Source organism: Malaya genurostris, chromosome 3 (genome assembly GCF_030247185.1).
Source record: "Malaya genurostris strain Urasoe2022 chromosome 3, Malgen_1.1, whole genome shotgun sequence".
In the NCBI taxonomy this organism is placed as follows: domain Eukaryota; kingdom Metazoa; phylum Arthropoda; class Insecta; order Diptera; family Culicidae; genus Malaya; species Malaya genurostris.
This window is the reverse complement of record NC_080572.1, coordinates 209,937,005-209,956,568: the sequence shown is the minus strand read 5'-3', so window position 1 is coordinate 209,956,568 and position 19,564 is coordinate 209,937,005. Positions and strand designations below refer to the sequence as shown.

The 19,564-nt window shown below is 37.5% G+C and overlaps 1 protein-coding gene across 1 annotated transcript in view; it reads left to right on the top strand.

The window, feature by feature from the left end:
* The window catches only part of LOC131436744 (cyclin-dependent kinase 14), a 437,597-nt gene that overhangs the window by 402,604 nt on the left and 15,429 nt on the right, over positions 1-19,564 (top strand). The window contains exons 8-10 of the mRNA XM_058605629.1: positions 13,732-13,993; positions 14,067-14,279; positions 14,346-14,525. Coding sequence (XP_058461612.1) covers positions 13,732-13,993; positions 14,067-14,279; positions 14,346-14,525 — 655 coding nt within the window. The remainder of the gene's footprint in view (positions 1-13,731; positions 13,994-14,066; positions 14,280-14,345; positions 14,526-19,564) is intronic.

The following is a 19,564-nucleotide window of genomic DNA, read 5'->3' as shown; positions in this document are numbered from 1 at the left end:
GGAATGTAATATCAATCCTTTGCTCTTATATCTTCGCTTCGATCTGAAAAACAAAACGACAGAAAAAATTGTTTGATAATTTTGCAGCTATAGCAACGGGAAAACTCGAAGCGAGTGCGCATATTTTCATCTTATTTTAGAGTCAATGGATCGGACAGAGACAACAGATCTCATTCTAACTAATAGTTTTAGTATATGAGATTTATAGTGGAGCTGAGATGAATGGGTTTACCGTTACCCTACGTATGATATTATAAAGGATTATTTTATTATAAAGGATTATTTCTAAAGAAAAAGGGTTTCAGAATGAATTTAAATTTAAATTCGAATGGATGATATGGAAGTTTGCGTAGACATACGATTTCAGTCTATTTCAAAAACATATAAAGGGATATAAATCTCGCAAACCTGAAAAAACCGGGAAATCGAAACCTTACCACCCTGTATTTAGCCTTGGCAACACTGCCCAATAGATTTGACGGTTGCATCATAAAGTTTGACATTTTTAACCATTACCATCCTCAGAACATTCTGCCATTTGAGCGCTATTTGTTTTGTTTACAGCGAGTTAAAAAATTTACCTCAGTGCAATGATTTATTACGATTTTCATCTTGGATTATCAAGACAAGAGTGCTCCTATCAACTTAGTTCGACTTTCGGCAGTGTAGCACCATCATATGCGACTGTAAAAAACTGGTATAGCGAATTCAATTGTGATAGTAGTTCGCTTGCCGATGAATTCAAAGAAGGTCGTCAATGCCACGAGATATCGATGCAGTTAAAAATCTTATAATGGAAAATTGCCTTGTGACGTACCGTAAGATGGAGGCAGCCTTTGGCATTAGTGTGAAAAGCTTAAATGTTATTTTGCACGAGTATGTTTTTGAGCGATAGTCAAATTACTTGTGATCCAACGTTAACCAATTTTGTTTAACGACTAAATATAGTCGTGAAAAAAATTTGTTCACGTTGGATCACATGTAATTTGACTATCCCTTAAAAAACTACTCGTGTCGATTGGTGTAAAGAAATGCTGAAAAAACTCCATCGTGGTGCCTAAAATTTGGTGTATAACATCTTCACAGGTAACTAAACATGGATTTACTCATATGAGCCAGAAACTGTTCCAGGAAGAACCAAATCCAACAAGAGTTTTTCGCGCTCGAAGCACTTTAAAGAAAACGGTGGCTTGTTTTTTCGATATAAACGGACATATCGCTACCGTTGCTTTAGAGCACCGTTAGTTTGTAATTCTGATTTGTATATGACCATTTGTTTGCCAGGAGTTTTTCGTGAAATAAGGAAAAGAATCGCAAGAGGTAAAATCATTCTTTATAACGATAATACAAGCTTTCATACATCGGCTCAAAAACTGAATATTTGAGCTCCCAAAACGTCGAATTGATGGGCCACCTGCCGTGTGGCACCTAACGACTTCTATTTGTTCCTTTCCATGAAGAATAAACTGCGTGGAGAGCGATTCAATACTCCTAAAGAAGCTGTTGAAGCATTCGAAAACCATGTTTTAGGGGTATCTCGAAAGGAGTGGAAAAAATGTTATGAAAATTGGTTCAAGCGTATGCAAAAGTGTATTGATCATCTAGAAGAATATTTTGAAAAACAATGAAACCATTTTCGATCTAATATAATGCTAAATACATAAGTAACAACTCTCGTATCTGTAATAACTGAGAATTGATGGCACCACCCGGTCGAAGACTTTCAAAATTAAGAACGATATAACAAAATTAGCTTCCAACATAAATAGTACATTGTTGCGCTCGCTTTGTGGCTTGCAATATCATCCTGCTGCAAAGCAAAATTTATCTAGACCACTTATTAAGTGTCGCTAGTGACACTAAGGCTGTGGTCCATTTCGTTAATTGTTTTAACTTTTAGTTAAAATTTGAAAATCGATCAGTTAGCAGTTTGTCGTTTTCTAGAACAACCCTGCTCGAGAGCATGGTTATTTTTGGCAGTTCGATTGTTCGAGTATTCGATATTTCTGATATTGAAAAAAAAATTGTAAAACAATTCTAATTTCACGCAGCCCATCAGGGTTCGATTCCCAACCCCTTTTTATAATTTCAGTATGAGAAATACCTCATAAAATTTTTCATTGCTGCTTGGAAGACGTCTGAGTTAGGCTTGAATTTTCGTCCCGCATAATTTTTTCGAAAATAATTTGAGTTCTTTGTAGAATTGTTAATTGGCAAGATGACAAGATTGATAAGATAGTAGATTGAATTTAATGAAACCAAAACAAAAAGCGACGGGATGATGTTGTTGTGGGTTTACGATTCATCAACTAGTTACCAATCAACGACAGAAGTCCTCTTACTTTCGCATTAGTATAGTCGAACACTCTGCCAAAGTGCGCTCGCGTTTGTATTTTGGTTCGGAGTTTGCATGCACTGAGCGGAAAGATAGTTTTCTATCTACAAAATATCGTATAAAATATGGCGTTTGTACAAAGTTGTCAAGCCATTAGCTCGCGCACTTTTCGGTCGACCAACACTATTTCATTTATCGGAAGGTTTGTCATTTTGGAGGGCCTATCATTGCGAACTTCAAGGAGTTCCGACCTCCACGAATTTTTAGAAACCAGCATTTCACAGTGTAATCTGAATGAGAGCAGGACCCATAATATTCAACCAATCTTTCATAAACTAAAATGCAAATAAAAGATCTTGAAATTCTTAAAAAAAGTCTCCGAAAAGGTGATCCAGATCCGACTTCCAGTTTCAGTATTACAGCGCGATGAGTGAAAAAAATCATTTTCATGGGTATTATTTTAACAAGTAATTCGACGTGAATATTTTTTAAGTGACAGTAACACATGAGCTGGAAAGTCCCGGGCCTAACAAAGAGAACACGTTTTTTTGTTCAAAATTAACTTTGTTCATCAACGTAATCTTCATCAAGAGCAACGCAACCATTCCTGCGCCGCTTCAACATTTCAATACCACTTTTGTAGAACGATTTATCTTTTGCCTTAAAATAGGCCTCAGTTTCAGCGATAACCTCTTCATTCGTGCGAAATTTCTTACCGGTGGATGTGGGAGCAATTCGAAGTTTTATTCATGTAGTTTTGCCATTGTTATGATTGACTTGTGACACGCTGCGTTGTCTTGATGAAATAAACATTTTTTCTTTGCCGTATGCGGTGGTTTCTTTGCAATTTCAGCCTTCAAACGCTCCAATAACGCTATATAATATCAGGGTGGCAAGTGACCGGGAAAACCGGGAAAAGTCGGGAATTTCGTTTCACCGGGAAAAACCGGGAAAAACTCTGGAATTTTAGTGCAAATCCGGGAAAAAATTTATTAGCCCTAATCTTAGTAAAAATTTTCAGCATCATGATTTTCTTGATAAAACAAATCCAAAACCAACACCAACACTATTTTGTGTTTGAGTGAGAAGTTCAGTAAAAATTTTGAAACATCGTATTATCCCACACAGGTTTTATGGTACAGAATCCATTGGAGATGGGGCCAACATTTCGTTCAACAATTTTGGTAAGGGTTTGGCAGAAATTTTTAATGGATTAGAAAGCATTTCTTAGTTGTTATCAACAACAGCAGATCGAACGGATGCTTTTGCTGGATTTCTATTAAATTTTAGAATAAGTTTGCATAATATGATTGCAAAAGAAGTGTCAGGTAACATGTTTAATAAAATTATGAAAAATTCTTAGGAGCATGTTTTTGAGTGGGTTAATGATTGTCCTAATTTCATCATAATTTATCTCATTAATGTCATCTTGAGACGATACTTGTGTTGTAATCTTGGTATTGATTTCAATAGGATTCACAAAATTTAAAAAGCTGTCGACTTTGACCTTTTTTTTTTTTTTATTCCTAAATATAATTCTATTGTTTGGGCTCGGCAGCCGACTAGCGTTAATGAGCCGTGTTATCGTGACGGAGTGTATTTCGTCGAATGTGGTGTCTTCGCCTTTTTGGATGGGCCTGTGCTGTGGATGCTGACTCGTCTATGATTTTCTCCACCGTTCGATTTGAACCTCAGAGCAGACAGACTCATTTTCGTGTTACCGGTTGAATACTTAACAGATTCTGAAAATTCACATCATATTAATGTTTCTAGATGACTATGTGGGATGATTTGAGGAAACAGTAAATGGGAAAAAGAATTTGAGTGTCAAAAGTTGCGAGTGCGTCTCGGATTGGCATATTAGGAGGTCTTTTCAGGGTTTGAAGGAGATTGTTCAATTTTTCTCTGGCTTTCTGTTGTTCTGTATCGAGTTTTGTACATGTCCAGACAATATGGTCAATATCTTGATAATTTGTACCACAATGGCAAAGGGCACTCTCGGCTAATCCTATACGAGAATGATGAGCATTGCAGGTATAGTGATTTGCCATTAAACGGGACATGACTCTAATGAAGTCCCTTGTCAAGCTATATTGCTTAAACCATGGCTTAAGTGAAACTCTTGGGATTATAGAGTGTAATAATCTACCTTTATCACTCTTTGTCCATCTTAATTGCCATGCAGCTAAAGCTTTTTCCCGAGGAATATTAAGGTATTCGTTGTACGTAATGGGTCTCTCAAATATTTCTCCTTCTATGGCACCCTTTCTAGCGAGTTTATCGGCTTCTTCGTTACCCGGTATTGAACAATGTGCGGGTACCCACACAAATGTCACTTGAAATGATTTGTCTATCAAAACACAAAGAATCCTTCGTATTTCCGCTAGGAAATGCGAGGGATACTTAGCTGGTTTCATTGATAGAAGGGCTTCAATAGCACTAAGACTGTCCGAAAAAATGAAATATTCCGAAGAAGGCAAGGCCTTCACTAACCCTAAGGCACAGTAAATTGCTGCCAACTCAGCAGTATACACGCTACAGGGATCTTCGAGTTTATTAAAAACGCAACGGCTCTCGTTGAATACTCCAAAACCAGTACTCCCGTTAATACTGGATCCGTCTGTGAAGAATTGTTTGCTTGGGTCGATATGGTTGTAGCTGGCCAAAAAAAAATTTGGTATAAGCCTTGGACGCAGGTGATCGGGAATATCTTGTACGATTTTTCTCATGGATAAATCAAATGTTATGTTGGGGTTGTTTAAATAGTTCGGTATGCTTTCACATACTTTTTGTGTTGTTGGACTTGACAAAGTTAAGTTTTCATAGTATGGTGGCATACGTTTGGACTGTACTTCTAAATTCCGCAGTGTTTCGTGATTGTTGATTATTAGAGGATTCATGGTTTCACTTCGAATGAGTAAGCGAAGTGCAAGCTCGTAGAACCATTCCGAGATAGGAAGCACTCCTGCTAATATTTCTAGACTCATTGTGTGGGTTGAGTTCATGCATCCAAGTGCTATGCGTAAGCACCGGTACTGAATCCTTTCAAGCTGCAGTATATGTGTTTGAGCTGCCGATCTGAAGCAAAAACTTCCGTACTCAATCACAGATAAGATAGTTGTTTTGTACCATTTGATTAAATCGAGTGGATGAGCTCCCCACCATGTACCGGTGATTGAGCGAAGGAAATTCACTCGTTGCTGACACTTCTTTTTTTTTAAGTGACCAACTTGTTTTTCCCATGTTCCTTCAGAGTCGAAAATAATCCCAAGGTACTTGAAAAACATTGAGTGGGTAATTGGTCTATTACTTAGGGTTAACTGAAATTTTGCTGGTTGGTGTTTTTTCGAAAACACAACCATTTCTGTTTTTTCCGGAGAAAATTCGATACCCAGTTCATTGGCCCAATTTCCCAGATTGTCAAGGGTGTCTTGTAATGGTTTTTGCATATCGGTGCCATTTTTGCCTATTATCGACACTACGCTATCGTCTGCGAGTTGTCTTAGTGTACAATTATTTGTCAGACAATCATCAATATTGCTGACATAAATATTGTACAAAAGCGGGCTGAGGCAAGATCCTTGGGGTAGACCAGAGTAGCTAATCCGTGAAGTTGACTTATTTCTATAAGTGAAGTTCATATGTTATTTAGCTTAACTGAAAGTCCTTTTATATGCAGTTTTCCTGCAAGAATCTCGATGGAAACTGAATCAAACGCTCCTTTGATGTCTAGGAAGACCGATGTCATTTGTTGGCGCTTAGCAAAAGCTATTTCCATTTCCGTAGCAAGTAAAGCCAAGCTATCATTTGCTCCTTTACCGCGTCTAAATCCAAACTGAGTTTCGGACAGTATTTGTTTGGACTCTACCCAATTATCTAGTCGACGGAGGATCATTTTCTCTAATAACTTCCTTATGCAAGATAACATAGAAATTGGCCTGTACGAGTGATGATTCGAAACTGGTTTACCAGGCTTTAGGATGGCGATGACTCTAATTTCTCTCCATTCTTGCGGAACTATGTTATGCTCTACAAAATTGTTATATAGGGTTAGCAGTCGTTTTTTCGCTGAACTGGGCAAGTTTTTCAGCAAGGCGAACTTTATTTTATCACAACCGGGAGTATTATTATTGCATGATAGCAGTGCTAATGAGAATTCGGCCATCGTGAACGAAAATTGTGGTTCATTTGATGTATCTCGATTGATTTCTTTTGGAGGTACCGAATCGGGACATACTTTTTTTGCAAAGTCATAGATCCAGCGATCTGAATATTCGACATCTTCGTTAGATCTGTGTCGATTACGCATATTCCTGGCGGTTTTCCATAAAGTATTCATAGAAGTTTCATTGGATAACTCTCTGACGAATTTGCGCCAATAGTTTTTCTTTTTAGTTTTAATAAGACTTTTTAGTTGACGATCAAGTGCGGTATATTCATTGTATTTTTCTCGTTTGCCTGTTCTACGCCAGGCATAGAAGGCATTTGATTTATTTTTATACAGGTTTGAACACTCTTTGTCCCACCATCGATTAGGAGGTATAGTGCGAATGGTATCTCCAGAGAAGTGCTTCGTTTGTGCTTCGATGGCACATTTGTAGAATGAGCTAACAAGAAAATTGTGTTCTTCCAGCGGTGATAGCTGTTTCTTTGAGTCTAATGCTTTCACTACTAAATTTCCATATTTCTGCCAATCTATATTTTTCGTAAGGTCATATTGTATATCTACTGGTGCTTCTGCGCATGGCCCATTGGAAATAGAGATTGCAATTGGCAAATGGTCACTACCATGGGGATCCTGAATAACGTTCCATGTGCAATCGAGCAACATGGAGTTAGTGCATAAGGACAAATCCAATCTGCTTTCCCTTGCAGGGGGAGCTGGAACTCTTGTGGGTTCTTTCGTATTGAGAATTGTCATATTGAATTCATCACATAGGTCGTAAATGAGCGGAGCTCGATTGTCATCATATGACTCCCCCCATGCGACACCGTGTGAGTTGAAGTCTCCTAATAACAATCGGGGCGCAGAAAGAGCCTGTGTTATGTCTACAAGTTGCTGAAAGTTTACTGGTGCTCTAGGGGGAATATAAACGGAGGCAACGCATAGGTCTCTTCCATGAATTTGAATTTGACAAGCTACTACTTCAATACCTGGGTAAACTGGAAGATTGATCTTGTAAAATGAATAACATTTCCGTATGCCCAGCAGTACACCTCCATAATGGTCATCTCTGTCCAGTCTAATGATGTTAAAATCATGAATATGAAAATAAGTTTCCGGCCGAAGCCATGTTTCTGAAATTGCAAAAATATCGCATTCTGTGTTGTATACAAGTTGCTTAAAAATATCCAGTTTTGGAATAATGCTCCTGCAGTTCCATTGTAGAACAAGGGTTTTCTTCTTACGGTTTGGTGTATTATTCATTAAAATCAATTATTGAAGACAAGAGGGGCCATTTGGTGGTTAGTTGCTTAACTAATTCACTAATTGTTGGGAGCCAAGTAAGGATGATACTCTTAAGTTGATCCGGAATTTGGAAAATATTGAATACCCATTCTACAATTGTTTTGAAAGAAATCAATCCTGAGGTTTTCTTGGTTTCTAACTGCTGTTTATTCTTATTATTTTGCATTTTTGATGGTCCAGCCCAGTTTATTTTAAAACCAGGTGGAATTGATTTGTTCCCTTCTGATTTCTCGACCTGTAGTTTAGAGCGTATTGTCCCTTTTTTTCGTGGATACTTGAGTGAAGAGTTCGTTCTTCTATTCCTTTCGACTCCAGGAATTGGTACATATTCTGTGTCTCCTTCCGAGCTACATTCATCATTTTCAGACAAGTCGGAAAATCGGTTTGATAAGATAATGGGATCGGCAGCGGACGCTTTCAGTATTTCGGCATAAGTACGTTTAGATCTTTCTTTTGTAGATTTCTTGAGTTTGTCCGATCGTAATTTGTACGTGGGACAATCTTGGGTCGAATGAGGGCTACCCCCACAGAGGAGACACTTTTCTAACCGCTTTGTACATGTGTCATCCTTGTGTGATTCCCCACACTTGGAGCACCTAACTTTATTACAGCAGTAGGTACTCGTGTGTCCAAGCTGTTTGCAGTTACTGCAACTCAACACTTTCGGTATATACATACGAACGGGAAGTCGTAATTTATCTAGTTGGGCATAGTTAGGGAGGGCAGAGCCTTCGAATGTTATACGGAAAGCGTTCGAGGGTATCAAAACTTTTGAGTCTCCCGAGCCTGAAACCGAGTTCAATTGTTTGACTTCTAGAATCTTGACTTTGGGGACATTAGGAGACTTGAAAATGCCAAATCCATCCTTTAGTTCATCTAAAGTCATTGACTCTTCAGTTATAACTCCATCGCATTCAACTACATTGGCAGGAATGTACACTCGATACTCAACGTTGAAGCGTGGATCATTAACAATAGCGTTCGCTTGTTTTCTGTCTGACAGAACAATGCGAAGTTTATTGGCATTTACCTTAGAAATTTCGGTAACGCTTGAGAAATTAGTGGTCAAATTTTTACTAATTTGCGATACTCGCAAAGGTTTCTCTTTGGGTCGGAAGAATACTACCCATGTATCGCCCGAACGGTCGTTATATTGTCGCAGTCGGGTAATAGGTTGTGAATTTACACTGTCTCGTTGTTTAAAAGAAATTTGCGTCAGTTTTAATGGACCATCAGTTGTGTTCTCGGCTTTCGGCAAGGAGGGAATAGTTACTTTTTTATTTTTTGGTTTCGCACCAGAAAACTCTGGAGATAGGTTGGGTTGTGTCACGTAGTGATCCATGTCGTCGTCGTCACCCATTACGGAGGACGAAAACACTGTCACTAGTGATTAGGATAGAAAAAAAAACAATTGATCACGAGAAAAGAAGATACTTATCTGTTCACTACGTCTACTCTCGCGTTTCACCACCTAAGATCAGCGTCGTTGTCGGTGCTGAAATCACCAACACACAACCACTACAATGCCACGCATTCGCTACTACAGTCTCCAATCGTAATCGCTCCTCCACACTAGCGACTCGTACACCAACACAGTGCGAGTCAACACCGAAGGAAGAACTACCACTCTAATACAAACTATGATACAAGAGAAACACCAAAACGCGTGCGTCTTACTCGAAAGCTCGACTGGTTCTGACTTTGACCTTGTCCACCATTTGAATAGTATTTGATTTCCTTCTTTGAGAGCTGAAATTGTAGGGGCTGGAGTCCACTAGGAGATTGATAGTACATATTATCTTCCTCCGGACAGTTTCAGCCTAGTTGCCGTGTGGAATCCGGCGGAATAAAATGATATGTTAACGTTTCGTCTTTGACTCATCAGTGCATATCAGTTCAAATTGAACTGCTTTATGCAAAACTCGGTAGTTCAATTTGAACCGTTAAGCAGACGTAAAGTTTCTGCTACTTACAGAACACTTGTTTTCTTTGCATCGAAATGCAATGTCTATACTGACGTGCCGAACGAAAACGTGTTTTCGATTTTTTCTGGCCGATGCAGGTTTGGTCTTTCAGGGGTTAGCCAAATTTTGTGCTAGGGCACATAACCAAACCTGCATCGGCCAGAAAAAGTCGAAAACACGTTTTCGTTCGGCACGTCAGTATAGACATTGCATTTCGATGCAAAGAAAACAAGTGTTCTGTAAGTAGCAGAAACTTTACGTCTGCTTACCGGTTCAAATTTAACTGTCGAGTTTTGCATAAAGCAGTTCAATTTGAACTGCTATGCACTGATGAGTCAAAGACGAAACGTTAACATATCAAAATCGGTTATGTGCCCTAGCACAAAATTTGGCTAACCCCTGAATGGAAAAAAATGAGCCTTGAATAGATTCACTGGGTTCCTGTTTCCATGTCGTAAAAGGCGACAATTGCAGGAGTTACTTTTTCCTTTCAGTTATCAGATGTTTTTCAATGTTTCACATCTGATTACTCCATTTTACTAAATTATCTCTTCATTCAACTTATCAATTTCCGGTTAGCTTCGGAGAAAGTATGTTTCCTTCTTCCATGTCAGTGCATGTCTTTCAAGATTATACTTGTTTGTTTGATAAATTAAACATTTTTTTTCTCGGTAGCCGGCTGCCCAGATCAACCAATATAACCAATCAATAATTTCAATAATTTAAATAATGAAGCGCAAATAATAAACAATCAAGTAGCAATCGAGAGTAGAATTGTTTCTTGTTCATTTTTACCCTTAAGTATACTTGTTTTAGACTATACTAGGCTGATATAGTATTGGCATACACTAGAGATGGGCAATCCGTTCACGAACAGTTCAGCGAGAGTGAGTGAATTCAAGAATGATAGTTCTCTATATAGAAATGAAAGTAATCGAATTCTTTGAGAATGTATACAAGTTAGTTGCGTTTTTCGGAATGTTTGCTGGTTTGAGGAATCTGGTAGAAGTTACACACATTCGTGACCTTTGATAACGTATAAAAAGAGAATGATTGTTGGTAGGAACACATGCAAAATTGCAATATTGAATCTGTAATCTGTAGCTCTCATATAATTTTCGAAGAAACAAACAAAGTTTTAGAAGAACGAAACCAAAAAGCTTAAAACCGGGATAAAATAAATGATATATAAAAAAAGAAGAACGAACGAACGGTTCAATAGACCTAATTTTTTCGGTAGAATTATTAAGTTTGGAGCGACTCTTTGTAAAAAAAGGTTTTGCCCATCTCTAGAATACATTCCTAGTTTGTATCCTAAGAGTCCTAAGAACTACTGATTTTCCAGATAGCCTTAATAAGACTTATTTAGTAGTAGTCTTACAAAAAATTGAATAGTTAGGAAAATAACAATTTCAATTTTAAATATAATGCTTGCTTAAATATTTGGCTTTCAAATGACTGATGGTATTTCTGGCAATATAGAAAACACTAACAATAAACGAATTTGGGGTAAAAGCTGCACTTAAGAAAAAGCACGAAATCTGAATAAAATGTGTTGATTTTTTAAACAAAATGGCAAGAATGTGAATGCTGTATTCCTTCGTCAAATGATTTATCACTTTTATCATATCCAGCTATGTTTCTTGTTTTAATCCTACTGTTACCTCGAATTAATTTGAAATAGTAAAAAAGATTGAGTTTTTATCTTGAAGAGCTAGTACATACGAATAACATTAGTAGCGAAGTTACAAACAAAATAAAAATGGAATACATTGAGCTGGGTGGTACTGTTGGTTCTGAAGAATGAATATTTGGACAAATTGTGGATGAAGTTTTTAAACGTCGTTCCAAGGATTATTTAAATCTTAAATCTTCTATTAGGCAAATCCTCATACTCTCGAATAAAAACGTTTTGAAAGTTTTGTGGCTCAGCGTTTCGTTGATATTGCTATTATTTGGTTGAACCGCATTGGTTACGATATCGCCACTGCGCAAAGCTTTTTGATGCTGAGAGCGTAATCAAGGAGGCTGTCGAACCGAAGAAACAGTTTCTAATCAAGATTAGAGCTTATATTTTCACTCTGCAGATCTCCACCTTTTCACTCTTTTCACAAACGAATATCGGATTCGGATGAAATTCGTATGGGACCACAAGAAAATCGGTTCAGCCATCTCTGAGAAAATTGATCAATCAAAAACGTTACATGCGTACATACACAATTTCTTATCTTGACGAACTGATTCGAATGGTTTGTAACACTCAGCCCTACGGGCCTTGGTTCCAAAATCGGTTTTCACAGTGATTGCATAACTTATCTATAAGAGAAAGCCAAGAAAGACTTCTTGCCATTGTTATGTGCACTTGGCATAATGAATATTTTCTATTTCTAAATCGAGATACCCAACGTAGCGTAATCCAAGTGTGAACAGTTCGGTTTTAACTTTATAATACTATCAGGTGTGAACATAATATTAAATTCAAGATTTTAATATGCATCAACAATGAATCAATCGTTTGGCATACATCGGTTGCAGTCGTTTCTACTGTAGATACTGTAGATGTCAATCTTATTCATAAAAATAAATGTGGGTGTCATTACTCGCTCTGTGATAGCTCTTAACGTTTTCCTTCCCTCATAGGTTTAGTTCCTGTGAATAAACGTTCTACAAATAAAAATTTCTGTAAGATTAATTGCATTTACCGAAATATATTTACCATCCCGTCTGAAAGCTTTAATCCTATTATCCTACGGGGTCATTCATAATTGTGAGATATTCTATTCATGAACGGAGTCTTCCAACAATTAGTGTGAAGGACAATTATAAGGCTGGTTAGACATTTATACTATCTGTAGACATGCTTTTGTGAAGCTGTTCCATCGCTTCCATCATGTATAGCAAGATTGTAATTCCATCGTATAGAACCAAGAGGTAGCCACATTGTAGCAGCAACAGGAGATCAGGATCCAATATTCAGCAATATTATACTAATTTTATCCCATTTCCCATCTCACGGTAGTCCATAGTGAACACTTCTATGCACCTTGGAGGCTAGTATCAATTTCCCACTTCTATTTGATTTATTGTTTCTGGCACTGGTAGATGGTTCTAATGTTCTACTCGATTGCTCTGCGGTGGCCTGGCTTTCCGCAGCATCTGCAAGGAAGCGCATGGAGTTTTCCCCCATTTCTCCCCGACGGGCGTTGAATGATTCATAGCTGTACATCTTGGATTGTAACATTAGAAACAGCAGTGGTGTAAGCCGGCGATGTTGATGATCATCATAGCGATAGCGATGATGGTGGTGATGATACCAGATAGCAGATGTAAACATTTGCGAAAATGGGAACCACCTTATGGGAACTCGGGCATGCTTTCGGCAGGAGTCGTAAGGGTGAAAAAAATACATAAATTACTTGGTGGGATTAATCAACAACAGTTGTATCAGTTGCCATTATGCCTAACTATTCGTTCGGTACAGCATATTTTTTTTATCAAAGCTGGGAATCGAGAAAAAGCATAATCATTTTCACTGCTGGATGTTTGCGCAAATTCATGCTCTGGATAAAGAGACTAGCCCATAATACGGACTGAATGTGCGATTTGTGTATGACGTACACATCACTCATGTTGATTAATCGAGGAAGAATCTTTTATATTTTACTATTAGATAGTTTCTTGAATTGATCGTAATTTCCAAGAAGTCGATCACATCACATTATTGTAAAGAAATGGATATCAATTATTCTGACTTTTACTTTGAAGCGTTCGTCTTTTGAGAACCAAGTTCACAGTCTTGGGATTGTTCCACACGGCAAATAATCGTTTGAAAATCGTGTGAAGAATAAAAAAAAAATTAAAAGTTTCGTTCAACCAAAATGTTACCTCATATATTTTTTGCGTGAACAATAAAACATACCATTTCATTGAAATAATGACGATTTTCTTTTTCGATTCTTCAGAATACCGACCTCTCACAGTACATGGAACGGCATCCGGGTGGACTGGACCATCGAAATGTGCGTTTGTTCCTATTCCAGCTTCTACGTGGACTCTCCTATTGCCATAAAAGACGTGTCCTGCACCGAGACGTGAAACCGCAGAACCTGCTCATCAGTGAGATGGGTGAACTGAAGCTTGCCGATTTCGGATTGGCCCGTGCCAAGAGTGTTCCAAGTCATACGTACTCGCACGAGGTGGTCACACTGTGGTATCGACCCCCAGGTATGCGGAGAATGGCTATTCAAACTATTAGGTTTTTACTTTTTTTCTTATTATTATTGTTTTTCGATTGCAGACGTACTGCTAGGCAGCACCGAGTACTCGACCTCCCTCGATATGTGGGGTGTGGGATGCATTTTCGTTGAGATGATCACCGGTATGCCAACATTCCCCGGCATTCGGGACACATACGACCAGCTGGACAAAATCTTCAAAATTCTTGGGACACCAACGGAGGATTCGTGGCCAGGCGTAACGCATTTACCAGGTTATAAACTACATATGCTAGGTAAATGTTAATGTCAATTAGCTTTTCGACTACACTGAATTCAAACTGGTTTTTCTTATGTGATAGGTTTCTTCAAGCCCCGCAAGCTAGGATTAAGTTTCCCCCGCCTGTACGATATTATCGAAGGTGAGACAATGGCATGTGCATTACTGCAACTGAATCCGGACAACCGGATAAGTGCAGAAGATGCGCTGCGACATCCGTACTTTGCTCCATTGCCAAAAAAATTGTACGAACTGCCGGATGGTAAGTTGATTTATTAATTTTTTTTCAATAATTTTGCTTGACATAGTTTAAGAGGTAGGCTACAATTGTACTCAAGATAAATAAAATCATTGAGTGCTTTTTAATTGGTTTTCGCCAATTAAAACCTCCCGCAATAATTTTTATTTCTCTAGTAGTTTAGATATATCTTCACTAATTGTTGATCAAAGCCTTACATTGTTCCTATGATGGTTCTTACTGTATAAAATTTACGTCTCGTAATAATTCGGTCCAGGGCTATTCATAGTCAACCACCACAATATTCTTCACATGAGCGTTCCACATCGATCACAGAGTGTTTTTTTCATCTTGTGCATACGAAATCTAATTTTAACTTCGTTGTTTTCCGATATCCCAATTACATGCCGACCCCACGTGGTTTTTATTGTTAATTTTTTGACAATTTCATAACGTATTCATAGTAATGAAATCAATTTCATTCAACCACTTTATGAACTGTATACGACACACGAATTCTATGTCAGCGCAATGAAATTTAAAGTTGCATCTTGTGTGAAGAAAATTTCTGACGCGTATGAAACTCGCAACGTGTTACAAATTAACGTAGTCAGCGAAACCAAAAAGCTGAAGGTTTTTTCGGAAGATCTTACTACTTGAATCGACCCTAATTTTATATTTTTTTCAATGTTCACAAAATTCACATTGCTTTGGTGACAGAAACATTTCCTAAACCAAATGTCAAATTGAGAAGCAATCCACATTATGTGGTTCATCGATTCAACAGGTTTACTGGATTGGATGGTGGAGTTGCCATTTTTGTCCAACGGTGAATCAAACATCGAATTTTACCTTCTTTCATTATTAAAAGTTATTGAAACCTTGGGAATCGAAATTGGAACCGTTCGTGGAATTCATTTCATCGCTGGAACATATTTGCCATTCCAATGCACCGGTGAGCAATTAAATTTCTTCAAAGGCGATTTGCAAAAACTCACAAGATATCGACCGAAATTTTTCGTAATAGGGGGCTTAAATGCTAAGCATGTCCAGTGGAATTGTAGGCAAAATAACAGTAATGGTAAGAAACTTCATAATCAACTTTCTACTGGTTACTTTACAGTTCTTTGTTCCAGCAATCCGACTTGTTTTTCTTCCGTGAAAAACCCCTCTACAATTGATCAGATCAAAGTCACATTTGTAGTGAACCGATTACACATGTTGACTTTGACTCAGATCATCTTCCTGTAACATTCAGATTTTTAATCCAATTAGTTCTATATTCAACTATCATGGAGCTAATTGGTTGGAATACAGATCTCACATTGAAAATCATATGGATCAATGAAATTATTCTGCGAACATCGATACAGCTATAGATAATTTGAATCATTACATTATCGAAGCTAGAAATCTTTCAGTTCCCAAAGCTCAAACTAAATTAAATTCTCCTATCATCGATGACAATCTTCAACTGCTCATTCGGTTGAAGAATGTTCGTCGACGACAATATCAACGTTCTCGTGATCCTGCTATGAAAAACATAATTAAGGATTTACAAAAAGAAATTAAACATAGATTTACTCTTTTGCGAAATGAAAATTTTGCTAATGAAGTTGAACAAATTAAACCATATTCTAAACGTTTCTGGAAACTTTCTAAGGTTCTTAAGAAACCTCAGAAACCAATTCCTGCTGTCAAGGAAGGAAATCAAATACTTCTTACAAATGGCGAAAAGCTCAAAAACTTTCTCAGCAGTTCGAGAGTGTCCACAATTTTAATTTGAACGTTGTGAGTCCTATTGAAAATGAAGTCTCACTGAAATATGATCATATTTCAACCCAAGTGTTATCACAAAATGACATTATTGAGACGAATGTTGATGAAATTAAATCAATTATTAGGAAACTTAAAAACATGAAGGCTCCTGGTAATGATGGAATTTTTAATATTCTTTTAAAAAAATTTCCCGATGTTGCCTTGAGACTCCTGGTTAAAATTTTCAACAAGTGTTTTTCATTAGCTTACCTCCCTAAGAAATAGAAAAACGCTAAAGTAATCCCAAACATCAACATGAACATGAACATTCAACAACTCATCAACTTGTAAGAGTTACGAACATGATAAAAGCAAATAAATCTTCTGAGTTATCCACTGGAGTTGCTCTTCTAAACATAAAGACTGTCCGAGAAAGTATGGACGCACTTTGATTTCGCTGTAAATAATTCACAAGTGTTAGATATTCAAAAAATTTTTGATATACTGATAATATTAGACTACAACAACAGAATATTATTCTCAACATTTGCTACTTAGCCATTGTAGACTAGCTAGCGCACCTTCTTGCGAACGTTCCTCATTAAGTTCCGTACAGACTTCTTGGCGACAAGTTTTGACACTTTTTTCCAATCTTTTTCAAACTGTTGAATGGTTTTGGCTGCCAAGACATGGATTCATGTCTCTTGGGACGAAAGTGACATTTTTGGTGGTATACCATTCTACCGTTGATTTCGAGTAGTGGCAAGAAGCAAGATCTGGCCAAAAGACAACAGGATCCTTGTGGGTTCGAATCATGGGTATAAGTCGTTTTTGTAAACATTCCTTGATGTATATTTCGCTGTTCATTGAAGCAGTGGTCTTCATCACAACTGCTTCAATGAACAGCGTTGCGAAATCTTACCGCAGCTATAAATTGCTTGCCAGACCATAGCTTTCTTACCAAAATTTTCGACTTCAATCAATGTCTCGGACTGGTTTAACACTTGCCCTTCTCGCACCGTATAATATCGTGGTCCCGGCAAGGATTTGTAATCGAGTTTCACGTAGGTTTCGTCGTCCATGATAATGCAGTTCAAATTTCCAGCAAGAATCGTATTGTACAGCTTTCGAACCCTCGGCCTGATCGATGCTTCTTATTTCGGACTACGTTTTGGTTGTTTCTGCTTCTTATAGATTCGAAGATTCAAACGTTCTTTAGCACGAAGAACATATGACTGCGAAGTGCCCACTTTTTTGGCCACATCCCGAACTGAAACCTCCTTCTTTTGCTCGAACGCCTTCAGTATACCTCTATCCAACTGAGGGTTAGCAGGACCTTTTTTTCGATCCGTTTTCGGTTTATCCTCAAAAGTGTTATCCTCACCGAACTTCCTGATATCATTTCGCACGGCTTTTTCACTGACTCCTTCCATTTTTGCTATCTTTCTCAGTGACAGTCCGCGTTCTGTGCACCATTTGTACACAATTTTTCGACGTTGTTCTGCTGAAAGTCCACGCATTTCGAAACAAACTGATGAAAACGAATAAACAACTGCACAAGTGGTTAGAGAAGAGTGTAAACAACAGGACGCAACCATAAAAATTGATAGATTCTGAACCATTGCGAAATGGCAGCGATTTTTGGTTGCGTCCATACTTTCTGGGACAGTCTTTAGAAAAAGCATTCGACAGTGTTTGGCACAAAGATTTAATAGCAAAAATGTCTGATTTCCAGTTTCCTATTTATTTGATCAAAATGATTCAAAATTATTTTACTGATCGTACTCTTCAGGTTAGCTATCAGAATTGTAAATCTGAATTGCTACCCGTACGAGCAGGTGTCCCGCAGGGTTCGAGCGTAGCTCCAATCTTGTATAATATTTCCACTTCTGATCTTCCAAATCTACCCGTTGCACAGTGGAGAAAAAACGATCAAAAACGACTTTGCTCAATAATTTTATAAAAACATGAGCAAATATTTTCAAAATTAGTATTTCTAATGCAAATTTTTCTGTAGAATCGATTTATGATAGTTAGAATATCCGCAAAATTCACTATCATGCCCGTTTTGCTCCAATTACTCTTTTTTCTGACTTTACTTTGAAAACTAACTGTGTAACTCAGGAAAAAATTCAATTCCACCAATCGAAAGGTATTCCTGACATGGTCATAAGTTAGATAAATGGATTGTTTTTAATAAGATTGACCGCAAACAACTGTTTTCTGTTTAACACCCAGTCATCTTTTTCGATGAATTTACAGAAAAAAAAGTTCTACTGATCGGTGTTTGGACCAATTTTGGTTAAACAAGACACTTCGGTTAAACAAGACTGTTTCGCATATAACCTCAAATAATAATTTACAGATAGTGTTCATGATCGCATGCTTCGTGCTACATCGTTTTACCCCAATTTTCCCACAAATATAATTTTATGTTGAATTCAGATGTACAATCCAAAAGCAGATCCAATGCGATCTATCAATATTGGTTCATAATACGTGCAAAACATCTGTGATTTTCAGTTCTTTCTTCGTAATATCAATCGATTTTCATCAACCGCAATCAGCCTGCTTCCGGTATGCGAGAGAAAGTTTAACCAGAACTACGACTTTTGATATAAATTGGGGTAAAACGGGTTAAACAGGCTAGTACTGTCATTCCCATTGTGTTTAATTGGATCACAGATGTTTTGCACGTATTATGAACCAATATTGATAGATCGCATCGGATCTGCTTTTGGATTGTAGATCATATTTCAACTGAATATTATAACTAGAAAAGAAATGGGGTTAAACGGTGCAACGAGTTTTCTGCTGTCAATAAAACTACATGCAATCGATTTGTTAGATTTTTTTTACATCGGAAACACTCTATTCGCTCATCTGCAAGTTCTTCGGTTTCATGTTATATTTATAGTTAAGCTTGAATACAATGCAGTATAAAAAGGGAACTTGGGGTAAAATGAACATGATAGCGTTTCGTGCGGTCCTTCTAAATACATGGAATCGATTTTATTGACCTTTCTACACCAAAAAAGTGCTTTGTGGTCAGCTGTTTCATACCTCCAAAAAATCGTCGCGTTTTTGGTCCCTTTTTCCCCACTATGCGTTGGTTGTCAGAAATCTCTTTTCTGTAACAACGCAAGTCTGTTAGCAACAGGTAGGAATCTAAGAATGATCTGCAGTCACCTACAAAGGAGCTTAAATATTTTCAGTGATTAGCAAATGATGCAGCAAAACGCAATTAATAATCTTTTCTCATAAGCCAAAAGCTTATTTTCTTAAATCAAACAATAATTACATGA